Source organism: Rhineura floridana, chromosome 8 (genome assembly GCF_030035675.1).
Source record: "Rhineura floridana isolate rRhiFlo1 chromosome 8, rRhiFlo1.hap2, whole genome shotgun sequence".
NCBI classification, from domain to species: Eukaryota; Metazoa; Chordata; class Lepidosauria; order Squamata; family Rhineuridae; genus Rhineura; species Rhineura floridana.
In genome coordinates, this window is record NC_084487.1 from 44,306,979 (window position 1) to 44,333,433 (window position 26,455).

The 26,455-nt window shown below is 43.8% G+C and overlaps 1 protein-coding gene across 4 annotated transcripts; it reads left to right on the forward strand.

Annotated features, from left to right (window-relative positions):
- Positions 1-1,611: 1,611 nt before the first annotated feature.
- GTPBP1 (GTP binding protein 1) lies at positions 1,612-22,065 on the forward strand. 4 transcript variants are annotated; one of them, XM_061639132.1, is made up of 12 exons: positions 1,612-2,078; positions 3,559-3,670; positions 5,819-5,999; positions 6,615-6,963; positions 7,780-7,903; positions 10,387-10,501; positions 11,638-11,782; positions 11,922-12,104; positions 15,424-15,559; positions 16,438-16,616; positions 17,866-18,066; positions 20,110-22,065. In XM_061639132.1, exons 1-12 carry the CDS (start codon positions 1,848-1,850, stop codon positions 20,200-20,202), a joined length of 2,049 nt encoding a protein of 682 aa, XP_061495116.1. In that variant the 5' UTR covers positions 1,612-1,847; the 3' UTR covers positions 20,203-22,065. The 4 variants fall into 4 exon arrangements, with proteins under 4 accessions (XP_061495116.1, XP_061495117.1, XP_061495118.1 ...); XM_061639133.1 differs by having other exon boundaries at positions 17,911-18,066; XM_061639134.1 differs by lacking the exon at positions 1,612-2,078 and adding an exon at positions 2,199-2,285.
- Positions 22,066-26,455: the final 4,390 nt, after the last annotated feature.

Below are 26,455 nucleotides of genomic sequence, written 5' to 3' on the forward strand. Positions count from 1 at the left end.
GTTGACAGTGAGGACATTGAACTTGTCAAGGATTATCAATACCTCGGCACAGTCATTAACCAAAATGGAGATAATAGTCAAGAAATTAGAAGAAGGCTAGGACTGAACAGGGGCTATGAGAGAACTAGAAAAGGTCCTCAAATGCAAAGACTTATCACTGAACACTAAAATCAGGATCATTCAGACCATGGTATTCCTGATTTCTATGTATAGATGTGAAAGTTGGACAGTGAAAAAAGTGGGTAAAAGAAAAATCAACTCATTTGAAATGTGGTGTTGGAGGAGAGCTTTGCACATACCATGGACTGCAAAAAAAGACAAATAATTGGGTGTTAGAACAAATTAAACTAGAACTGTCACTAGAAGCTAAAATGATGAAACTGAGGTTATCATACTTTGGACACACAATGAGAAGACATGATTCACTAGAAAAGACAACAATGCTAGGAAAAACAGAAGGGGGTAGAAAAAGAGGAAGGCAAAACAAGAGATGGATTGATTCCATAAAGGAAGCCACAGACCTGAACTTGCAAGATCTGAACAGGGTGGTTCATGACAGATGCTATTGGAGGTCCTGATTCATATGGTTGCCATAAATCGTAATTGACTTGAAGGCACATAACTATTGTAAAGCAAAGAAACATTTATTCTTCCGTGTATATCTGGGTGTATCTGCCCAGTTTAGTCACACCGTACAGCATATTGATTCCTCAAAAGATTCCTGGGAACTGTAGTTTACCCTTCACAGAGCTACAATTCCCAGGATCTTCAACAAACTATATGTCATGCTTGTGAGGAAGTGAGCTCTTGCCCAGGAAAGCTAATGCCACAATAAATGTGTTAATCTTTAAAGAACTATAATACTTCTTTCCTTATCCTAAAGGTGCAGGGTGGATAAATGGAATACCAAAATGTAGAATTTATTAAAACAATCTTAGAATGACTTGATGAAACCCCTACAAAAGAGCTCTAATCTTTGATTGCGAATGCAGGTCAACCTTCTGTTTAGCTGCTAGGTTGTCAAAATACTGAAGCCCACGTGGCCCGAGATTCTCAAAGCAAAATGCTTGGGTGGGTAAAGCTTCACTGATTTCCATGCAGGCTTTGACCCTTTGGAGATTAGTCCAGGCATGTTTTCAGTGACACTTAAATGACATTAAATCATCAGGAGGCTGAAAAAATGCAATGATGGGTCAAAGTCTCGGGATATAGCTGTGATTGTTCGGTTGCGTAAGATTATCGCCGCTCAAAACGATTTATTTCAGCCCTATGTCATCAGCATTTCCCAGGGATTATTCCGGACCAAAACAGCAGTAGGAAATCCCCATTCAATCATAAAAAAGGTCTTAATATTTAATTGGCTGTTGCATACGTACGTCATTCTCTTATTGGACAGCACAATAAAACTCCAGCCTTCTTTTCTTACTGATTCACCCCCTCTGTAATCCTGCTCTATGATTGGTGAAAGCTCCGCTCCCGCCCCTTATTTAAATCTTTGCAACTATTGGAGATGAACTTTGTTTATCATGACTTCTTCTCTTTCATTGGTCAGAAGGAGATGGACACGCAGTGCGCCCCACCCCGTGTTTCTAGATATATTGAAAAGGTGAAGGAGCGCCACTATCCCCGCTCTTACTTTCTGCACTGGAGGAGCCGGAAAAAGGTCTTCGAAGAAGGCGTGGCTCATCCATATTAATAAGCTCTTCTACGGTTGTCATAGTAATTATTAATGACGCTGCTCTCTGATTGGCGGGGAGATACTAAAATATTAAGCAGCCTGTTCAGGGAGGTGTGAGAAACTCAGCGGGTTTCTCCAGCGTAATTTACGCGCGGGGTGGGCGGGGTTTATGCTAATGAGGCAGGAGAAGGAGGCCGGGGTTGCCAAGATGGCGACGGAGCGAAGTCGCTCCCCAATGGGGGGCTCGCCGGTGCCGGCCTCGATGTTTGCCCCAGAGCCCGCCTCGCACGGCGGGACGGCGGCGGCTTCTTCCAGGCTTCACTGTGGCGTTCCGGACTCGGACTGTAGCGAGGACGGCGAAGTGCTCAATGGGGAGCCCGAGCTAGATCTCACCAGTAAGGTAGGCCCAGCTGTGGCTACCGGGGGATGATTGGTAGGAGCTGGACGACGAGGGAGGGCCCGGGAAGCGAGCTGGCGAGAGAGGGGAAGGGGTGGAGAGCGGCGAGTGCCAGCTCTGGGTCGCGCCCCTTTGATCTTCGAGGTTGCACCAGCAGCTTCCCTCCCACTTCGGATCGGTCGGGCGATGATGCCTCTCCTTGTCCTTTGGGTGCTTCATTAACTCCCCTCTAATTAACACGGAGCAGTTAACCTGGGGCTCTTTATCCACCTTGTCGGCACTTGCTTCTGAGGCGATAAAAGGCCGGCTGTTGCCATCTCTTGCTGGATATCGTAGTGAAGTGTGTGAATGTTTGTGAGTGTGCAACGGAGGGTGGGGGTGGCGGTAGCTCCAAGGGTATGGACTGGTGTACGTGGCATACACATATGGGGATGTGCCTGCATTCAAACAGGGATCAGTGTGCTTACCGATATGCTTTGTTTCCAGTGGGGCTTATTCCTATGTAGGTACGGTTAGGATTATAGCAGCACAGCTCAGTTCCATACGTGATTACTCAGAATAAATTTCATTAATTTCAACGAGATTTACCCCTTAGCTAAGTGGATATAGGATTTCAGCTGAAGTCGGTTTAGACAAGCACACAAATACCTGCCCCCCCCATGTATTAATCCAGTACTTTTTAAAATCAAATATTTAGTCCAGTACTTTTAAGTGCATAGTACAAGCATGTGGAATGAGTTTAGAGTTCTTGCTTATCTTTTTAGTAAACTACTTGGAACTCTTAGACAAGTGCTTTGGGATTGGCTATGTGCTTGTGAAATAAGGGGGTAACAGTTGCCTTCTGTAACACTGTCCTGATGTAGAATAATGGGCATTATTCAAACTAAAGAAAGAGCAGGAATATCTAAACGACTGTTCATGAGCAGGCAGAATCTGAGAGCAGAGTTTGTGAAAATTGGTGATGGGCTGTTTTGACAGGATGGGCATCTGGAGTGCTTCACATTTTCTTTAGTGACTTCTACAGTTTTGGCTAAATGAAAGCCGCAGGAAAAAAACCAAGGAGTGGCTTTGCATATGATCTAATGTGTGATTAAAATATGAGTACCTTCAGTATATTTTGTGTCTGAAGCCATGACAAAGTGGCAGAATATTTTTTACATTACTTGGCATTTGTTCAATGTGCAGAGGCTTTTTTAATTAATATTTTAAAATTTGCAGTTTAGCTCTCTTGCTAAGCTTTCTGAACTTTTCTTTACTCTTTGTGGCTCCTGAGTGTTGTATCACCACTTCCTTATTTCCTCTGCCATAAAGAAAAAAAGGACTTCATTACATCCCTTTTGAGTATAACTTAAGTATCTTTTTTTATGATCTGCTTTAAAAAGAGTCCATGAACAGTTGAGTTATCTGCTAGATAGTGCATGGAATATTAGCCTCCTCCCCCAAACCAGGAAGTTTAACATGGATATCTGGTGTCTATGTTCAGCTAGTAATGGTGAGCCCAACATCAGAACAATATGATAGCTTGCTGCGACAGATGTGGGAGAGGATGGATGAAGGATGTGGGGAGACCATCTATGTTATTGGACAAGGATCAGGTGAGCATGGTTTCCTTTTTCAGTACCACAAGCTGAGCTTAAAATGCTGTAGTGATTTTAACAAAAGCAGCTACTGCTTGAAATTTAGCGTTTGGGGGAGGGATGGTTATAGTATTTAATGTTAAAAGCCTTTCTTCCCTAATACAGTAAATTCTTCTGACCATTCCTACATGCAGCTAATGATTTGATGTGGATTCACCACTTATGCCGTAGCAAGAACTACTTGTTTTCAGTAAAGAATGCTAACCTCTATTTTGAATGAGTATGTCTCATTCCAATGACACATGTGAGGAGGCTGGGGTGTGTTATAGCCCCTTTGCTATTTAATCATAATTTGAATCTCTCCTAAACTATACGTTAAAGAATGCCATTTGCCCAGACAGCCTAGCAAAGAAGTTCCTTTGTTACTGTATGTTGCTGATGTGTATGGCTCTCACAGTCCTGGGTTAGACTTAATAGGTTTATGACTAAATTCTCAGGCTACTGCAAGGCAGAACAGTTGACAATCAACTATGTATGAGTGCTTTATATGATCTGAGTATAATACTCACAGGTAGCGATTAGAGCTACTAGGCCACTGTGGAGTTCACAATTTTCTTCCTAATTTCGTCCCTCTACAAAACTGGAAGTCTCTAAATACTTGTATTTGTATGTTATATGTGACAGAGCGGCCTGATTTGCCTGTAACACTAGGCCAAACTATGGTTTAACAAGAATAAACAAGCATGCAGTACGTAGTTACCCAGAGCAAAAATAGTGGCTGCTTTGCTCCTCCCCCCAGTTTTGTTGCTGTTACTACCTGGAGATGGGCCATGGTTTGGCTTAGCATTGAGTGTGAACCTGGGCTTGTGGTTTCTCTTCCCCAAACAGATTAGAGTGGTAAACCAGGAACAAATCTTGGTCATAGTTCATGGTGGTTGGGAGTGAGGCAAGCCATGAGCCTGCATTTGCATGTAACGGTAAGCCAAATCATAGTTTAGTTCCGAGTTGTACAACAGCAGCAGGACCAATGGAGGAGCGAAGCTCTGGGTACCTGCCCACTTGTACATTTTTGCTAAGCCATGTTTTAGTTTAGGATTGCATGCAAATACGGTCTCTGTGTGTTTTCAGTAAAGCAAGGTGATAATGTTAAAAAATGTCCCCTTATTATTTTTGTAATAAGATGGATATACTCCTGATGTTAATCAGCTCAGTCTTCAAAGAACCGGGGGGGGGGAGCCGTGTCAATAACCTCACATCTGCACATGTGTAGCAGAAGAAACACTCTGCAAACGCACCAACAAAAGTTTCTATACTAGTATCAGCATTTAATGGATTAGGGCAGGAGGAGCCAATGTTGGGACCTACAGCTCGCAGCATCCCTGATCATTGGCTATGCTGGCTGTGGCTGATGGGAGCTGTAGTCCAAAAATCTGGAGGGCGCCATGTTGGCTACCCCTTGATTAGGGGAAGAAATGAAGTAATGTCCTTATTGATGTGTCTTCAGCTAACACAGCTGGGGGTTGCTGAGGGTAGTACAATTTACTGTGGTAGATCCCACCTTTTCTTCCAAACTTCTAGTCCTGGGTGATCAACGCTTTCCAGCCTGGAAAAATAGGCCTGAATAGACAGTTAAATGTATTACAGAATCAACTGGAATCTTCATTGGTCCTCCTGTGATTTATATGTTTCCTTTCATGTAGGGAGGCGCACCTGTGACCCTCCAGATGTGGCTGGACTGCAACTGCTATCATCCCTGACCATGGGCCATGCAAGCTAAGAGTGATGGAAGTTGGAATCTAACAACATCTGAAGGGCCACAGATTCTCTATTTTTGCTTTAGTGGAAGTGAATGAAAGCCTATTTTCCTCAAATGGCTTGGTGCCCTTTTAACTAAGAAGTCTAACTCTTTTCTTTTTAGAGGGTAATACTGATCTATGCATGGCAACCCCCCTGGAGAGGTCATGTTAATGGCAAAGTAACTCTTAGGTTGTGACATTCAAGAGGCAGCTGGACAGCCATCTATCGGGAATGCTTTGATTTGGATTCCTGCATTGAGCAGGGGGTTGGACTTGATGGCCTTATAGGCCCCTTCCAACTCTACTATTCTATGATTCTATGAGAACACTTGAAGCAGTTGTTCCTCTGTTCTTCCCCATACTTCATTAGATGGGACTGAGTATGGGCTCAGTGATGCAGACATGGAAGCTTCCTATGCTACAGTGAAGAGCATGGCTGAGCAAATAGATGCAGATGTGATCCTCTTGCGGGAGCACCAGGAGGCAGGAGGCAAAGTGCGTGATTACCTGGTTCGGAAACGTGTGGGTGACAACGATTTCCTGGAGGTCAGGTAAGGAGATAGGTGGAGGCAGGGTTAGTAAGCAGGACATTTGCTCCTGTCACCTGCACAGGTAATAGTGGGAAGCTGGTAACTCTGGTTTATGGGAGTGAATCACCCTCTCCTTGCTAATTAACTTTCCTCTATTCTTTGTGTACAAGCAGGTGGTTAGGACTGTCAGCACATACTTGGCTGATCAAGTAGTATCTGAGTGAAAGGGTTCCTACTTTAGTTTTTTTGTCTGTGAGCTTAGAACCCTGCAGGTCATGCCTTTTGTGTCCAGCAATTGGAAGAAATTTGATATTTTTACTTAATCAGTTTTGAAAGGTGTTATGGAAGGTTGAGCGTGGGATGTTGGGTTTGAGTGGCTCATGGATGTGACATTTGGTTTCTAGGACAGTAAGTGTTGTGATGCAAACAGTCTCCTTATAAAGAGTGTAAATCATGTGTGTGTCAAATTATCTGTGCCCAGAATTGGAAAATTGGCAGGTACCTGTTTTAACAACTAAAACTTATTTTGCTAGATTTGTAAGGCTGCCACCCTTTCCTTACCTGGCACATGACTGCTGATTTAAATGCTTGGGCCAAAATCAAGTGTTCTGATGGCTTTCTTTTGCCTTCCTATAGGGTAGCAGTGGTTGGCAATGTGGATGCTGGGAAGAGCACTCTACTGGGTGTCCTCACCCATGGTGAGCTGGACAATGGACGTGGCTTTGCCCGGCAAAAGCTTTTCCGCCACAAGCACGAAATTGAGTCGGGCCGTACTAGCAGCGTGGGCAATGACATCTTGGGCTTCGACAGCGAGGGCAATGTAGTGAACAAGCCCGACAGCCATGGTGGAAGTTTGGAGTGGACTAAGATTTGTGAGAAATCGACAAAGGTCATAACTTTCATTGACCTGGCTGGCCATGAGAAGTACCTGAAGACTACAGTCTTTGGCATGACTGGGCACCTACCTGACTTTTGCATGTTAATGGTAAGCTGTGTCAGAGTAGTGTGATGCCAATAACAGCAAGGGCGTTGATGATGATGATGATGATAATAATAATAATAATATATCCCACCCCTCCTCCCAAAAGGAGCCCAGGGCAGCAACAAAAACAGTAAAAAATCTTTAAAACATATGGAAAGCAAACCATCTTTAAAAATAAGTATTTAAATAAATAAGTATTTAAAACATCTTTTTTTAAAAAAATTAAAAATTCCCACACAGATGCAGACTGGGATAAGGTTTTAGCATCAGTAGCGCTTTTCTGACATCTTTCATGTTGGAGAGTTAAGAAATTAATGAAATTAACATACACTGGAACTCCCACTATACAATTGTTCAGGAATCCAAAAGTTAGCTTGGGCCTTGGACCATGTACCCCTCAGTAAATGGTCCCACTACAGAAAGTTTGAGGCTTCAAAGTTGGGAACATGTTGCTTGGAGAACTGTTTTTTGTGATTCACCATACGCCTCCTTTGATTAACTCAGGCTGACTTCTGGCCTACACTAGGGATTGAACTCAGTTCTCCATGCTCATGAATCAGATACAGGTGAAAGCAGCTTCTACTATATAAACAAACATTCTAGGTATATACACCCTGAAGTTCTTTGTGAAGTACCCCCTGCATATGTCGTGGTTTCAAAGAAGTTGTCATGTGTGCAAGGCATTCAAGGCTTGGTTCCTTTTATGACTATTTTAACAAAATAAATCTGATCATTACACTGTCACAGCTTTATATCTATCCAAAGACGTAGAAGTCTGTCTGCCTATTTTTTTCTTCATTGTGCTTTTCCTTAATGCAGGTTGGCAGCAATGCTGGAATTGTTGGGATGACCAAGGAGCACCTGGGCCTTGCATTGGCGCTCAATGTCCCAGTCTTTGTGGTGGTAACCAAGATTGACATGTGTCCTGCCAACATTCTTCAAGGTAAATGGATGATGACACAAACAGCTTCTCTTTCCTACCAAATGTTTGTCATCTTCTTCAGACTCAACTAGAGCCATGTAAACATACTGTTCTTCCCAGTCATCTATGATTCCTGACTTGCATTGTTTCTGGTTTATTGAGATTTATTTGAAATACAGGATATCTCCCTGACGTGCTACAGTTTCTTCTCTTTAACTGGCCTCTTAACCTGTCATATCTGCAGTCATCAAAACGAATGTTTTGTTTCAGTTGAACAGCGCAAGTACTATTTTGACTTTCTTCACCATCCCCTGTAAGTTAGCTTATAGGAAAGAGAAGGCAGCAGAGATTTAGACTTCTTTCATCTATTTAATATAGTAAGTGGAGGAGCTGTGGAGATCTATTCCAAGATCATCCTGAAATCTCTTTACATTCTGGTTGTCACGGCCATGAAAGATCCAACTAGTCCGGCTTGTTCCCCACAGTGGCCAGCAAGATGCTTCCTGGAAACAGGGTGTAAAAGTAACAACTTTTTCCAGCAACCAATTTTTAGTGACATAGTATCTCTGAACATTGAGGAACTGTTTAGCTATTGTGGCTAATAGCCATAAACGATGCAACCAAAATGACCGTCTGGAAAATATTATTGCTTTCTCCACTGTATGTAATTATGCATTTTGAGAGCAGCAGTTCACAGATATGGTCACCAGTGGCGATCATAACTTTAAATGTGGGCAATCAGCAATGGAAGCCCCTGGCATGCTCCGTCTTACAAAGCTACTGATTTTTAAAGCCTCTGGCAAAAGAGGAGAGAGTGTTTATTTCAAAATTATGCTCTGCCCTTCTCACCTTGTGATTGATGCAGTATGTTAAGTACTGAAATGCCTGTGTAAAATTCTGGATTGTATGTTCTCTTTTGATGGCTTCTTAGTAACAATACTGAACTTAAATCTCCCTCCGAGCCTTAGCTTGCCAACTTCTACAGTCAGAGTAGCAATGCAAATTAAATACATACTAGCTGTAATAGCTGGCTTTTTTCAGAACTGACAATATTTTAGCAAACTACATTTTTGGAGAATGAGGCTGCAATCTAATACATGTCTACTCACATTGGGTTCAGTGGGACTTACTCCCAGGTAAGTGTGTATTGGATTGCAGCCTTGGTCTAGGTCAGCTTTCTCCACTCTGGTGCCCACCAGATGCTTTTACTACAACTCCCATCATCCTCAGTATGCCCAATGGTTAGTAATGATGGGAATGGTAGTTCAGGGATCTGGAGCCACCAGGCTGGCGAAGGCGTGTCAAGGTGGTCAACAAGCAGCCATGGAGAGAAAAAGGAGCTGTTAGGGGCACAAGAAGCCTCACACTACAACCACTGAAGCCCAGTTTCATGAACCCTTTGGGTCAAAGACTCCTGCAAGTTCTCTTCCATGTTCTCTCCACTGAAAAACAAATAGCTCCCATTTTAAATTGAATCTAAAATCCCAGGAAAACTGAAATCTGTACCAATGTCCAAGCTTGCGCATGCATACATAGATGCATTGGAAAGACATAGTTCTGCCTCTTTATTTCTAACTGTTGAATAGTTTCTAAACCATGGTTCAATTCTGATGTGTAACCTGTTGGGTTCTCAAATGGCTAGTAGACCAATTAGAGATTTAGTAAATTAGGTGTTTAGATTAGTGTAGCTTGCTCAATGTTCTGTGCTGTATGGGTGTGATTTTAACCTGAGCGAAAGTGAGCTTTTACCTTGCTTTAAATCACTCAGACTTGGTTTCAGAATAAGAAAAGACTAGTTTTAATAGAAATACATAAAAATGTAATGTACTGCCTTCAAGTCAATTCCGACTTATGGCGACCCTGTGAATAGGGTTTTCATGAGGCTGAGAGGCAGTGACTGGCCCAAGATCACCCAGTGTGCTTCATGGCTATGTGGGGATTCGAACCCTGGTCTCCCAGGTCGAAGTCCTACACCTTAACCACTACACCTCTGGATAGGAAAGGTGCTACTTCTGTCTAGCTCATTAAGTTGAAGGCTGCAATGCCATGCCTGGACATTGCCCTTCATGCTATAGGAGAGGAGACAGGAAGATGTGTCAGAGGTGTGAATAGCTCTCTGAGACATATCAGTTTACACAGAAGGAAGACAGACAAAAAAGATGAGCACAGGTCAGTGACAGCCTAGCCAGCTATGAGGACTATATCTCTCTCCCCATGCAAAGAGGACCAAATGGGAGTTGCTCTTGTCACACTTCTAACATAACCTTTGTCTTGCTAAATGTCTGCAGAGGGAAATGGGTCAAATGCAAGAACCATCATGCCGCTCACATTATGGTCTAATGAATGGGAATAACGCAGACAGTCTTGTTGACAAAACTTGGATGGAAATAATTGTTCGGCCTCTCTGAGGAGTCTGTTTCAGCCAAAGGAAAGTGTACTAATGTACCAAAGCTTAGTGTGAGAAAAGGCATATTGGCCTAATCCTCTCCATTTTATTCATTAAGAAACCCTGAAGCTATTACAGCGACTTCTGAAGTCTCCAGGATGCAGGAAGATCCCTGTCTTGGTCCAGAGCAAAGATGATGTTATCGTTACTGCCTCCAACTTCAGCTCAGAAAGGTGATAGAAATGAAAACAAACTGGACCTCTGTTTGGCAACTTAGAACATGGATCAAGCACTTTGACCCTAGACTCTTGCAGGCTGATAATAATTGGATGGGGGCACAAACATAGGGGTTTGTCAGTTGTGGGGTAAGGAATCTGCAACAGAGAGATGGACTACATTTCCAAGCTAAATAACACGGAACTAGAATGGCAGGGAACTGTGCTTTTAGTCCTGTTGCAAAACAGATTATCCAGGTGTCCTGGGTAAGAAACCCATGGATGATTGTTGAGAGAGGTGAAGATGGGTGGGAGAAATGGCCAGGACTGGAGTTGTGGTTGTCTTCAAGAATCTCCCCCCCCTTTTTTTTTTGGCCATGTGTTAATAGTTTGCTTTTCCTGTTAGCGAGTGAGAAATAACAAGGTCAGATTCTAGAGAAGCCATGTAAAGTTGCCTTTGCTACTTTGGACTCATTTCTGGCATCTGTAGTTGATGCAAGAATGAAAGCAAGCAGTGGGTTGGGGAGGATGGGCTAGGAGAAGAAAAGGGATTGGGGACTGAATATGTGCTTAGGCTGAGGCTAACAGCCTTGTGAGAAGTCTGGCCAGGAGTCTGCTGACCTGTTGCATGAGATCCAAAACAATTTGGATGTGGCATGTATGGATCAGAAGACCAGTTGGGAGAAATGAAGGAAGGAACAGTTGTATGCTAGCATTGTGTCAGGTCTGTCCCCTTCTCTAAGTACCTGCCAGTTGATGATGGCTGCCATATCAACTGGACTATTTCAACACATTACTGATGAAAGAGTGGGAAAGGAGGCAGGATTGGAGAAATTAAATATGTAAATATTACATCTGATCTAAGGACAGCATATGATTTAAAAAGGAACTGACCCTGCAGGGTGGTCCTCAAGGAAAGCAGACCGGTCTGTCCTTAATCCTGGAATATAAAGTTCTTTATCTGAAAGTTACTAAGTGACAGTAACAGTATCTAGAGTTAGGGTACCTCAGCCAGTGTTTCCTGTAGGGCATTTTCCTTCTAACATTGAACATGCCAACCAGCATTTGGGATGTCTGGCAAGTCTTAAGATCAAACTAATTCAGAGCCATAAATAACTATTGAGTTCCTCTCTCTGTTTATGTGTTCCCATTAGGATGTGTCCAATATTCCAGATTTCCAATGTCACTGGTGAGAACCTGGAACTGCTTAAGATGTTTCTCAATCTCCTGTCTCCAAGGACCAGTTACAGGGAAGAGGAGCCTGCAGAATTCCAAATAGATGACACTTACTCTGTTCCCGTAAGGAGAGCGGTGTTGGGAAGTCACTTTAGTCTTTATTTTCCAGGGATGAGGAAGGAGCGGGGATGTTGGCTCTATTCTACTGTTGCTCTCCCAGTATGACTAACTCGGTTACCTTTTCCGCTTCTCCCTGATGCAGGGCGTTGGGACGGTGGTGTCTGGGACAACACTAAGAGGCCTGATCAAGTTAAATGACACCTTGCTTCTAGGCCCAGACCCGCTGGGTAACTTCTTGCCCATTGCTGTGAAGTCCATCCACCGCAAACGCATGCCAGTCAAAGAGGTGCGGGGAGGCCAGACTGCCTCCTTTGCTCTGAAAAAGGTAAATGTGAACTTTATTGGTAAGGATATTTCATTGCTTTTCTGCTTGGAGAACATTGGTCTTTCAGTAAACTGACAGTGCAGTCCTAAGAATATTTATTCATAAGTTGCACAAATAGCAAAGGTAGCTATCCACAAGAAAAATCCACATTAGGGCAATTCCTCTTATTAGGGCAACCAAAGTGTTACAAAATAGCATGCAAGCTTTCAAGTCCTCTAGAGCTCTTCATCAGACTAAGATGGTAAACAAAATGGGGTTGGGGGGACAGGAGGAAAACCTTGGTGCCGATTTGGTGGAGTTGTTTAGTCAGTCTTATCGTGGAATGTGAGAGGAGGTAGCAGACATTCATGTGGGGGGTTCTGTTTTGCAGGTTTCAGGTTGCACCTAGGGCTTCTGAGAAGGAGACATACATAATGGTTTGATTCTCCATGTTTTGGAAGTATAAAATCTCACTGTTGATCATATCTGTCTTAATCGTTAACCAATGGAAGTAAGTCCTTGTTATGCATATGCAGAGTAACTCAGCATTCTGAGATGTCTGTGCCCAGTGTGTGTATTTAGCTAAGAAGCAAGCTTTTACCCTGCCTTTAAAATACTGGGACTTAGTAAAATAAGAAGAAGCTCCTTTATTTATAGAAATACATAGTAGATAGGAAAGGTATACCTAGTTCTAATTAAGTTGGAGGCGCAATGCCCAGACTTGGGTATTGCCCTCATTGTTCAGGGGAGAGAGCAAAGACAAAGATATCTCCTGTCTCCCTGGACAGTTGAAGGAGGAGGAGGAGGGGCAGATAAGCTTCCCTGAGCATCTCAGTTTACAACAGAAGGAAGTTAGGTAGAGAAGAACACAGGTAAAGGTAGGCAAGCCTAGCCAGCTGGAGGATCCTAACTTGTATCTTTCTTCTGGAATATAAACAAAAGAACCCAAAGAAGACTTGCTCTTGCCCCACTTCCAACACCCCTTCTCAGCGAGTGTTTGGTTCAGCCCACGAGGTTCATCTCGTCTCGCAGCTTGCAGTATCTGACTTTGCCCAGTGCCTTCGTCAGAGCGACTACAGTCATGTCTTCCGTTAGACAATGCTCCATCTTGAGTAGTCCTCTGCGGCAGGTACCTCTAATGAAATGGTGCTTCACGTCTATGTGCTTAGTTCATTAACTCACCCCTTCTGACTCCACGAGTCGGATGCATCCTTGGTTGTCTTCATGCATTATGACAGGCCCAGGTATAGAGATGCCTAATTCTTTGAACAGTTCAGTTAGCCATGTCAACTGCCTGCTTGCTTCAGAAGCTGACACAGACTGCTTCTGTGGAAGATAGTGCTACAGTCTCTTATTTCTTACTTGCCAAGCTGATCACTGAGTCTCCATAGTAGAAGATGTTTCCACTGGTGGATTTTCGATCTGTCTTCAGCCCAGTCAGCGTCTGCATGTCCCACCAGTTTGGGGTCTTGGATAGCCACTAACTTCAGTTTCATGGTTGCAATGCCCTTCAGTTATCTTGCCACTCTCTTGATTGCTTCCCAGTCATTCTTGGTTGGCGAGTTGGTCTTTCTGCTCAGGTATCCCACTGCTAGCACCACATCTGGCCTGCTAACAGTGCTGACATACAGAAGTTTTACAAATGACTTGTCTTTAGCTCTCATGATTTTCCCATGGTTGTTTGTTGTGGTCCAGTTTCAGGTAACCTACTTCCATTGGAGTAGGTGCTGGATGTGCATCCTTCAGTCCTAGACTCTTGAGGTCTTGGATCTTTTGTTGTTGACTGTGCAAGAAGGATCCGTTATCTTCTCTTTCAGTTGTATTCCGAGGTTGTGAGTGACATCACCTAGGCACTTCACTTCAACCTTTTGTTGAGATGATTCACTAGTTGTTGCTTGACCAGTGGGTCTTGATCATCGGCGTAAATCAGTAGGGAAATCCATCTGTTGTTTCTGAATCTGCTGTACAGGCATGGCTCTGCTCTGTCTTGTACAGAGCCTTCTTTCAAGAGCATATTGCTCAGTTTCTCATTCCAGGCTCTGGCAGCCTGTTGAAGTCCATAAATGGATTTTTGAAGTTCACACACTAGGGTTTCTTTTTCTGGAACTTCAGACCCTGGTGTTTGTTGCATGTAGATTTCCTCTTCTATTTCTCCATGCAAGCGTAGCCAGCTGGAGGACCCTAACTCTATCTTCCTTCTGGAATACAAACAATGGGACCCAAACAGGAGTTGCTCTTGCCCCACTTCTGACTGTCCTGCTGTGTCCAAATGGGGTTTACTCCCTAGACAGAGTCTTTAGGGATTGCAGCCTGTTACGCTTAATACTTGGGGATGAGAGAGCAGGCTTTATTTGCAGATTATAGCGTTGCAAAGAAATGCTAAAACTAAGCTTGTCTAAAGGAGATGGTGGTGGAAGTTATGCCTGTAGTGAGCCATTTGTTTGGCAGTGAGAAATGTGTTAGAAAATTTTCACCATTGCATTCCAAATTCTCTATACCCATGAAGGCTAGACATTCATATTTTCTCCAACTTAAAGCTAGCATTCTAATTGCATTTCTTACGCCACATAGGTGAGTCTGGGACTGCATGTTGCCATCCTGTGGGATGTGGAAAGGACTGCTTGTAAGGTGATCTGATTGCATGCTCTGTATTATGCGCAGACCGGCCTTAAGAATAGCAATTTTGTAGTGACCAAAAACCATCCCTTGGAGTTATTCCTGTAGGATAGCGTTTCCCAAACTAGTCCATGGACGATGAGCTGTATCAGGTGGTCTGTGGCATGTTCATATTAAATATTCATGTTGACTTTTAACTGCGTTTTTGTAGCTTTTTTATTTCTAACATTGTATTTTATTGTATTACAATTTGAATTCTATGGAATGCAAATTGTAATACATAAAAATACAATATAAGAAATAAAAGGCAATAAAAATAGAATTAAAAATAATACAGGATCTAGTCCAGTGCACTACACTTGCTACAAAAGGCAGAAAAATCCTCAAGTGGTCCACCAAGACCATCAGCGGTTTTCAAGTTGTCCATGAGAAAAAAGTCTGGGAATTACTGTTCTAGGAATATTTCCCTCTTTTGTTTCTCCCTAGATCTTTGTAAAACTCCTGCTCACCACTCCTGTGTTCTGCTGGATGGGAATGGGTAATCCACAGGGCATGTGTGGTCTTTGATCTGTAAAATACTATGCAAAGACTTTAGGCTTCTTCTTTTTTTTAAATTAGATTAGTAAAATGGATTGTATTCAATGAAATTCTACTCTTGAGTCAGGCTAGCATTGAATACCACCCATTGATTTGTAAATACTGTTTTAAATTGTTCCACTTCTAGATCAAGCGCTCCTCTATCAGGAAAGGTATGGTGATGGTGTCTCCTCGATTGAATCCTCAAGCGTCTTGGGAATTTGAAGCAGAGATTCTGGTCCTGCATCACCCTACCACCATAAGTCCACGTTATCAGGCAATGGGTATGTGTAGTTGCTTCCTGTGCCCCTTGCACATTCTGTCTTGTCTTGGCCCTGGGATATTGAATTCATTTAACATTGCTGCATAAGTTCTGATCCTGAATATTTTAGAGCAGCAACCACAAGCGGTGGATCAAAGTTTGGGAAATGATAGAAGGCTCCATTGAATGTATTCACACCAAGAGATTGTGGGATCCATCACCTAGAGTACTTGATTTGCAGCTCCATAGAAATCACCCTTCAGTGGACAGCCATAGGAAAACCGACATTTGGCCTTTGTGGTCTGCCTCATAGAAGTTATGAGGCATGATGGCGGGGCTGGCATGCTTAGCACATTATTATCATCATAATCATTATCATTATTTCCATTTATAGACTGCTTACTATCTAAAAGATCTCAAAGCGGTTTACACATTAGTGCTATGTATGTAGATTATCTTCTGAAGTTGTCTACTGCTCTGTCACTGGAGAGATCCAATTTTCAAGATTGCAGCTGCTTTTTGATATTGTGTGGCTAATGATAGAAAGCACTACAGGTTTGATATCTTTTGCTGTAGCTTAGTGGTAGATAACCTATGGCCTTCCAGATGTTGGACTCCATCTCCCATCAGCCCCAGCCAATATGGTCAAAGGTTAGGAGTGATGGAAGTTGTAGTTCAACAACATGTACAGGGCTACAGGTTCCCCAACACTGAGCTAGTCAGTTGTCTGCTGCTCTCCTGAAGATTGAATACACATGATGAAAAATGGATTCAAGGTGCTTGCCTTGTGAATCTAAACGTTTCCAAAAGCATAATAGGTAGCGCTCAGGGAATCCTGTGCTACTGACATTTGTCTGCTTGTTGCAGTTTGGGTGCCAGTAAGAATCTTACTCTTCACAGTGCACTGTGGCAGCATCCGCCAGACAGCCACTATCCTCAGCATGGACAAAGATTGTCTCCGGACAGGAGACAAGGCTACCGTCCACTTCCGCTTCATCAAGACCCCAGAATACTTGCACATAGACCAGCGGCTGGTTTTCCGTGAGGGGCGTACCAAAGCTGTGGGTACCATCACCAAGGTAGATATCAAAGCTTTTGTGATAAGATAGGACATACAAGTTCTCAAAGGGTGATGTTTCCCATCATGGCCACAAGCACCTTTCTGACTCTTCTTCTCCAGCTTGTGCCTGCCTTTGGTTAACAGGTGCACTGCGGAACCTTCCTTCCCTGTGGTTGCTGAAAGCTAAGGCTTGTTGACAGATGGTGCCCACAATGGATGGTCTGTTCCTCAGTGGTTTTTCAGGCTCTTACTTGAAGTTTGCAGTGTGGGGACTTCAAAGCATGCCATATGCCCACGTGGCTGTTCTTCCTCTTCCTTTTGATTCCCCCCCCCTCTCCATGTTTAGGACAAGAGTGAGCCTTGCCAGTTGACTTTTAGAAACCTTAAATCTTTCAGATTTGCATGTAGTTCTGCTGGAGGCCAAATCTAGTAGCGCTGCTGCCCTCTTTTCCCCCTTCAGGAAGACGAGCTGAGCTTCCTCCCTGTTGCACATTTTCGGGTGCTTCTCTGCCGAAGGGGGAAGCCCTGCCAGTCCATCCGCCTTGGAACATTCCCTTCCCTGTGAACCTGTGTGTGGCTTGAATGTCCACGGTTTTCAAAATGCTTGCCAAACATTTCTGCTAAGCCAGCCTCCTGGTCTGTGTTGAGTGGGCCTTACTTCCTTTCTGGATGAAGATATTAGCTCAGGTGCTGTCTTCACATCTATCAAGACAAGATCCTTTTGAAGATCTTGGGAACGCTGTGGGACCTGGCTGCAGACAGAAAACAGCTTTATGCATGACCCAAGATTAAAAAATGAAAGGTGACTGCACCATGACTTAATGTGTGGTGCATCCTGGCTTAACATAAGAACATAAGAGCCTGCTGGATCAGGCCAAAAGCCCATCTACTCCAGTACTGCACTCACAGTGACCAGCCAGACGCCCATGGGAAGCTCACAAAGGAAGGCTTAGGTGATGCTGGGCTATAAAACCTCTCCTCACACTGCAGGGAGTGGGGTATATGAATGGAAGGTATATAAAAAAGAGAGGGAGAGACTGTTGCTAGTATAGCTTCCCTTCCGGTTGTAGAGAACACGAGAAATCAGAGCACGTGTGTATGTGATTTGGCCTATTGCTCCTCCCGCCAGTCTTAATCCTTTTCTTTCTGCATATTGAGGGCCTGTTTAAGCACAGAATTGGTTAAGCAATGTTCACTTTTTGACATCAAAGTAAAAAAAAAAACACAAACGCAGTTCTGTTTTACCCCCATCTCTTTCTGACGGGCAGTTACTCCAGACCACGAATAACTCTCCAATGAACTCCAAACCTCAGCAGATCAAGATGCAGTCGACAAAAAAGGGGCCCCTGACCAAGCGAGAGGAGGGGGGAGCCCAGGCAGGCGTGGCGGCAGTGAGTCCCACAGTAACGGATGATGCTGTTTCGTTGGGAGCAGCTCCCTCAGCACCTCCTAATGCCCAGCAACCTCAGGTATGCAAAATGGCCTGCACAGGACCTCTGTTCCATTCTAAAGTTATCTTTCATTGGTCTTTAAGCTTGCCGTAGTAAAAATGACTGGCATTGGGGGGAGCCAGATCCTTCCCTCCCTCCCACGTGTCCTGTACAGGAACAGTAGTGGAGGGCTCTCGTGAAGCATCCTTAAGTATGTGCATTTGGGGACCATTCACTTATATTGCATGTTTTTCCCCCGGTCGGAGGCTGGCATGAATGCATTGTATAAACGGCTCCAAAAATGGAAACGCTTACGGGAGCATCATCTTGTTGGGGGGGGGGGGGGAGCTGGTTTGTCGTTCTGTTAACTGGGAGCTGATTTGATTCCTTGATTTTTTTTCTTATTGAAAATAGAAGTCACTGATAATTGGGTGTTGCTCAAAAAGAGGCTAGTGCTAATCCAAATAGGTTTTTTTGCACATCTCTACCTTCAGACCTTGACATATCCCGGGACCGTCCCTGGGTGGGGGGATTGCAGGGACCAGGGAAATCATGCTGTGTGTCAGTCCCCATTGCCTTCATCTCCCCTGACTCTGCCACTCCTCCTCTTCATTTTTTTTCTTTATTATTTTATTTATATCCCGCCCTTCCTCCCAGCAGGGGCCCAGGGTGGCACTGGCTGCACTCATGGCAATAGTGGTAGCAGTGGTCGCTTCTCCCTCCCTTTCTTGCTGAAGGAAGTGGAGAGCCTGGCTAAGTAGGCGGAGATGGCCGGGCTGGCCGGGCGTGGGGCCTTGGGTACCTGCTCCGATTCACCCAGGAAGGCCCCGTCATAACTATACTGTCAGCCCGCCCCATATGAGCCCTGCAGTTTGTGGATTGGACTGTACTTTTGTGTGTGTGTCTCTGCTATGTGAAGTAAGGACATCCCACAGCACAGAGAAGGGCTTCTTGTGGGGTTGCCCTGAGGCTGCGGAAGGATGTCCCTGATGGAGCCGTCAGCCTTCTGAGGCTAGCATAAAATCCACCTGTTTCAGGGGTCATTTGGCTGTTGACTGAATCTTTTCAATGAACATCTTTGCTGTTAGATCTTAGTTTTATTTCCTTTTCTGTTTGTTTACTCTGCTGCATTTTAACTCAGTGGATTTTTAAAAATTGTATTATTGTAAGATGCCTCCAACTGTGGTGGGGTTTAAATGTTTTAAACAAATTGAAAGCATCAGCTAAAACTGACAAAGCTTCGACAGTTGTGGCGAAGAAATGCTCTCCTATGTAAAATTGCAGGATGTCTTCTCCAGATGGGACTGAAAAATTCTCAGCTGCTCTCTTGCTTTGCATCTTGGTGTTAAAATGGCTCCTTAATCCCCTTGCTGTCTTCTCTCTCCCTTGCCCCACCCCCCAGGAGTTGTCCTGGAGGTCTGTCTTAGCCTCCGTCTGTGGTGCTGTTTCCTCTCTTGCTGTGCTCACTTGATGGGAGTTTTTAAGGGCCTTTTCTCTCCTCTGTTGATCTTTGTCCAGTAGCTTGGGGTATCTGTTCTGCTCACCTGTGCTTCTCTTTTCCTGACGCTTTCCTTCAGCCTACACTGGACGAAGAGCCCCACCGAGAGGGCAACAAGGTATTTCTGCATCCCTTGTTGCTCTGGCTTGTGTGCCTTTGGGAGGAAAGGCCACCCTAGCAAGACTTTTTCCCCTTCTTCTCAAAGTCTTCATCCTCCTTTAACAACTCCTGCTTGCTTCAGTAGAAGCTTGGCCTTTTTGCAAAGGTGCTAATAGACCTGAAAGGATCCAGGTGTCTTCAGTTCTTCCCTTCCCCCAGGGATTGGCGGGGGGGGAACCTGTGGCCCTCCAAATGCTGCACTCTAACTTCGATCGTCCCTGGCCGTGCTGGCTGGGGCTGATAGAAGTTGGAGTCCAACAACATCTGGAGGGTCATGGGTTCCCCATCCCTGCCGTCTCCTTTTGGGCACAGTTGCCTCCCTGATGCTGCCCCCCAACTCCTCTTGTTCAGTTTGTGATTGTGGGCTTCAGATCCTGCCTTACCCACCCTGCTCTTACCTGGCCTTTTTCTTTTTCCACCCACAGGTGAAGGCTGGTGGAGGTGGCCGGCGGCGTGGAGGCCAGCGCCATAAAGTGAAGTCTCAAGGGGCTATCGTGACTCCTGCTGGTGGCTGTTGAACATCATTTTTAATCACCGAGGAGTTTGTACCCTCCCCTCCGTCTCTTCAAAGCAAAAACCCAGAGCAGCCTAACCAAAATCCATTCCAGCTGATCTGCTGCTGTGGAACTTCTCCTCTTCCTCTCCTGGAGGGGGAGGGACTGGGGGACGTGGGGTTTACAGTTCAAGCTAATGAAGGTGACGACAAAGCACACGTGGGACTAATCAATTGCCACCTTCTCCCTTTATACCCCCCAAAACATTTTGTACATCGTAAGCTTAGTCATGATTTTTTAATTAGTTTTTATTTTAGTGGATGTCTGTGTGTGGTGGCGTGTGTGCGGATGAGGAAGCAGGAGGATCCAGGTATACAGAGTAAGATAACTGACTGCTCTTGCCTTCCCCATCCCATCATTATATTTTATAAACAAAAATCTTGTGTCTCTGGTCCGCAGTTGAGAATTCCTGAAATCCAAGTCATACAAGTATGAATATTCTAGTTGGTTTGGGAGAGGCAGGAATTCTTCCCTTTTTGCACCAGTGGTACTATGTGAGTGCTGGGCCTTCCCTAGTTTAATGTACCAATGCCTACATTATGTTGGTAATTGACATGAAGGAATACCCTCCCTGCGAATATCCAGCAGCATCCCAAAAGGTAGATGAGTATGAGAGCCTAGATCTCATAATTATGCACTTGTAAGCTTGTTTTAAAAGCATGACTTGCGGGGGTGGGAGGGGGCCTCAACAGCACTGGTGGCTTTGGAAATGTCAGTTGAAGGACAAAGAGTTGATTTCACACAACGCTTTTGGGTCTTGTGTCCAAATCTGGTATTTTTCTTCTTTTGAGTGCATGCTGCATCTGGTTTTGTAACCAGCTCAGTACATTCAGCTTGGAGCAGGGAGAGAGGCGGTGCAAGTTGCCTTCTTGTGACTTGCGCATTTCGTCCCCATGGTTTCTGAGCTGTCTCCCTTAAGAACAGACACCATTGGTGGGCATCTTCTCTGTGCATTCATGTAACGCAAGACGCCATTGCTCCCTTTGCATTAGGGAACTGGGTGTTGTGACCTCTAACTGGGCACTTACCTCTTAGCATTTGGAGGCCAGATTTCACCCCTTGTTTTCAGCCTCTCTTCAGAATCTGTGCCATGGCTTGGACACGCACACTCTCTGTAAAAGCAGCTAGGGGTTTGCTGGAGCCAGCTCTGAGCTGTGCTTTTAGATTTGGATACACATTTGGGATTTTATAATACATTTGATGTACATTTGCTGCTTCTTATGAGGCACTCATTTTGAATTGACTTCTTTTAACTGGCATCATGTTCCTGTTGTTTTTTAAAGCAAAACAAAAGCCAGTTTTGTAGTTCACTGGTTTATAACTTTTAAAATCTCTCTCCCCCCTCCATGTTACTGTCTCAAACTTTCTTCATCCTAACATATTTGAATAACTTGAGTTACTTGGAAATTAAGAAGTGAACATTGGTGGGTAGATAGGCATGTTTTATAGCTACCTTTTTGCCTGAAGTTTTGTGGATATAATCCTAAGCAGCTACAGTATTAATAAATAGCACCACCCTCTGAAGGAGAATGGAGAGTGGCATGGCTGAAAGAAGATGGCAGCCTTTTCTACTTGGTTCTTTGGCCCTGTATTGACATCAGTCTCATTTTCTTCTATTTCCAAGGGAAGCAGAGCCTTTGGTGTGGTGTCCTTTCCTTCTTTCATTCCTTAGTTCTGAAAGAGGAATGTGCAGTGCTGAAGTTTCCCTTCAAAAACAAAATGACATGGTGCTGTGTTCTCTTTTGTGACCAGCATTAAAAGACTACTGAGGCTGGCATGATGTAAAAAAAATAAAAAACAAGGTTTGTTTAAAATTTTAAAATTAAACAGCTTGTTGGTTTTTCAGTTCTCCCAGCTATACAGAGAATGGAGCAGTCAGCACATTGCCTCCCAAGATGTAAGGGGAGCTGGGCTTGATTTGTTTGGTTTTTTTAGCAGCCATTTTGCAAGGCTGAAACTACTCCTAGAGAACTGTATCCAGAGGGGAGGGCTGGCTGCTCTCCTGGACAAGGAAAACCCCTTTGTTTGTTGCTTTTGAAGAGCTTGTGAAGGAATCGGCCTGCCAAAATGGTCAGGAGAAGCGCCAGCTGCCTTTTGCATGCAGGAGGCTCTCCCAAGGCCCATGCTTTTTCGAGGTGCTGGTAGTGCTCACCTAAAATGGGAGAAAGGTGTGTTCTGCACAATGAGCGCCTTACGTTTCAGCAATTTTGTTTTTGCCGCCATTGACAAAACGGTGCAAAATGTTACTAGAGGTAGTGGTGAGGGAGGGTATTGGGAAGAAAGAACGCACAGGGCAATGAGGCCATTGCACCCTTGCATTGGGATGAAAGTAATATCTAGGTGAATAGTATCCACATTTGGGATGCATATCCCAGTGCAACTGAACTTTGTGCCCTGTTGCTTTAGGTGTTTATATCTATATCCAACCTTCCAAGGAAGGTCAAGGTTGGGAAACCATGTACACCTATTTTATCCTCTCAGTGACCCTGTGAAGTAGGCTAAGAGCAGAGAGGTCAGCCAATAGACTTTATGGCGGGGGGGGGGTTCAACCTGGCTCTCCAGGCCTAGTCAGTCACTCTAATCACTGTACTGGTGGGAATTGATGGCTGTAAAAAGATACGAAAAAACTGTGTAGCAGCATGGAAGGTGGTGAGTTGTTAACAGTTTTACACGGACAGCAAGTTTCACAGGAAAAATTGGACCTGAGAAACCCTAGCTGCTTCTCTTCTTCCTCCCCTCCCCGGGGGGGGGGGAGTGGACTCCTATGCTTGTAACAGCTGCACAACAAACCAAAATTGCAAGTAGGGGCAGCTCCATGGTGGTGAAAGTCTTTCATCTGCTGAAGTTCATCTAGTTTCATAGCTGTTAAAGGAAAAGAAGTTCTGGCTCTGACAAAAGAACTTAAACCTCAAAGGCATTCCATTACATTGAACTTCTTTCTGCCTTGGGTACAAAAGAAGTCTAATGAAAGTCAAAGGTATTGTCCAAGCTTTAATAGAAGAGGCTTCTCTTTTCATAGCAGCACATGGAGAAACTTCATTACTTGTAGCATCCCCCATTGTACTGCAAGATGAAGTATTTGTTGGAGTCATGCAGCTAACCTGCTGGTCATTGCAAATGGTCAAGCTTAGAGGAAGTAGGCCAAACTCCTTCAAAAGCACTGTTCGCAGTCATGGGCTCAGCAACTGATGCTTCTTCAAAATGACTATGAGTAAAACAATTGGTAATATGGAATATTTCCTATTAAATCCTAGACTGAAGTGGTATTGGTACTGATTTTGGCTAAGCAGTGTCTGGGGTTCCGTTGGCTAAAGGGAATGTTTGTTTTTGATCAAACGCTAATGAACAATTTGCCTCACACTGTACAGTCTTTCTTCAGGTGGCAGTGGCCCAGTTGTCTGAAAGGAAACAGGAGATTATAAAGACCAAAAAAAAAAAAATCCCTCCCCACCATTGGCCAGTCACATTCCCTTCTTAAAAAAGCATTTGTTGTCTCAGGTTTCTCTTGCATAGGCATAAATTACAATCCAGATATATAAAATAATGAACAGAACAGTGCAACATTTGCAACAGGCTACAGTCTTCAATACAAATCAAAGCACCCCTCCACTTTGTACATACTACTAAGATTATTTTTATGGTTCATATAGCACCATCAGTGTGCATGGTGCTTTACAGAGTACAGCAAGCCAGGCTGAAAGGAAGGCGGGTGCTGGGGGAAGAGAAGTCATACATTGAAAGGTGCTTCATACTTGCTACCACCCTGCAAAGCTCTTTCCATTCCAGATGTTAACTGTGTGTTTTGTCTTTTTGAGTGTCACTGGCGGTGATGTAAAAAGGTTAACATTGCCTCCAGCAGTAGCCTCAGGTGAACACCTTGGCTGCAGGCAGGGAGCCACATGAGCATGAAATTCATAAAGTTGTTGTGACACCAACATATGCATGAAGCACTAGCTTTCTTTACTTGTTGACTGTATGTGTGATGCTGTTGTTAAAGGTAGGCCCTGGGGCCAGAAAAGTGTCATGCTCCTCCATATGCATTGATAAATACTGCACATTGATTGGGTCACTCTATATTTGTAATCACTTTCTTGCATTCACAGAGGGTGGTTAAACACACACCTTTTTCCATGCAAGGAAAGGAGCAGTGCTGTCTAGTCGCATCAATTATGTGCAGCCCAAGGCAACGTGGAACTTATGCACCCTGAACATGCTTCTCTCAGTTTTCTCCCAAGTAGAACCAGCCTTCAGCCACTCCTTTTTCATAAGGGGTAGACAATATATTAAAAGTCAGTACTTAACACCACCCCCATATTTTGGAGAGTACAGAGGAGTAAAATTTTCTTTCACCTACAAAAGCGATGTAGCCATGGATTTATTTATTAAAAAATCTCCCCCACCCTCCCCCAGCACCATAAACAGACCTAAAACAGAGAGAAATGCATAAACAAACTCTGTTTGCAAACTCTTTGTAGAAGCACAATCTGTTCTCTACCAATGTGGTGGGCTGAAGTGGGTTACTTATCTGCCCAGCTCAAAGAATCAGGGGGCCTGCTAGGCCGCCTGGTTCACCTGATCAGTACAGGAAACCTGGAACTAGAACATTCCCAACAGACAGCTATCCAGCCTGTCCTTGAAGACCTTCACAAAAGCAAGAACCCACCACCTCTCTAGCTAATTGGTTCCACTGTAAAATTGTTCTCACCATTAAAGGAGTTTCTTCTAAGGTTCAACCGAAATCCCTCTGGGACAGCAGCAAGCCCTTCCTTACAAGTAAAGGAGGATAAGAAAAACTGGCTGGTGTATTTTTGTGCGGCAGGATAGACAGGCAAGCTCTGGTGCTGGAAGAAGTTTATTAAAAGCTCAACGCGTTTCGGTGCTCGTCCTTCGTCAGGAGCTACAAACATTAAAACAAACTCAAATCACTATAGTGAAGCCAACACTGTGGCCTTGAACTTAAACAAAATATTTTAGAGACCACACTTCATATGACTCATTTAACAAACATTTAAGACATTTTTTGAAAAAACTTTGTTTAAAAAAGTTGTCATGTGTTATCCTAGAACTTTGACACAATACTGACAACTTAGAGAGCTCTAATGTGTGACTCAGAAGAGACTCCAAACATACATTCGCTCCAATTGGCATTTGGTCCAGGATCTGCCAGGCCTGACAATACGACCTATGGTAGCATTCAAAAGAACAAGAAATCTCAAGGACTGGTTGATCCATACAGAATATTCAAGGAGCGATGTTAACGTGTCAACCAACTATTTTTCATACATGTAATCCAACAGGACACCATCCATGTGGCCACAGCTCATAGTGTAAATTTACACAAAAGAAAAAATTCTTTGCCAATCCCAATACTGGAAAGCACATTTACATCCAAAATTTCCTAACCTGCAACTCTGCAGGAGTCATCTACCTCATCTCCTGCCCCTGCAACTGGATCTATGTAGGGAAGACATCGAGACCACTTAAACTTAGAATTGGGGAACATCGGTGCAATCTAAGACATCAAAGAATGGTTGAAGTGTTGGTCAAACACTTTGTTGAGAAACAACATAAGGCAAATGATATAACAGTTTGGGCCATTGAAAGAGTTGTGGGTAACAACAGACTACTCAGCAGGAGGGAGGCATTTTGGATCATTTCTTTGAAAAGTTTGGCACCTCTAGGGTTAAATGAGGAGTTGGATTTCTCTGAGTTTTAAATAACATCATAACCAAGGGTATTCTTGAAATTTTGCTGATTTTCTGTAACTTATGTATCTGTCAGTCAGTCACTGTAAGTGTCAGCTGGATCAGTACTAGTGACAAGCATAGCCATTGCACAGCTGAGCTGATTTACACACATATATACTATCAGCATTTGAGTTCAGTTTGTATGCAGTGTGGACCTGTTTTAGAGAATGCGCATTGCCTGACAAAGGAAAGATAAACATTCTCACAGGTCAGTACAGGACTATTCCCTTCTGTTCTTCCGGGGGAGGGTCGGAAGTGTTATGTTTAAGCTGTTTTGCCAGAACCAGTATAAGATTCTGTCTCTTCTGAGTCACACATTATAGCTCTCTAAATTGTCAGTATCATGTCAAAGTTCTAGGATAACACATGACAACTTTTTTAAACAAAGTTTTTTTTAAAAAAAATGTCTTTTAAATGTTTGTTGAATGAGTCATATGAAGTGTGGTCTCTAAAATATTTTGTTTATGTTC

Coding starts and splice junctions, on each gene's coding strand:
- GTPBP1 (XM_061639132.1), top strand. CDS start 1,848: ATGCTAATGAGGCAGGAGAAGGAGGCCGGGGTTGCCAAGATGGCGACG. Junction 2,079..3,558: donor AGCTAGATCTCACCAGTAAG/GTAGGCCCAGCT, acceptor GTCTATGTTCAG/CTAGTAATGGTGAGCCCAAC. Junction 6,964..7,779: donor CTGACTTTTGCATGTTAATG/GTAAGCTGTGTC, acceptor TCCTTAATGCAG/GTTGGCAGCAATGCTGGAAT.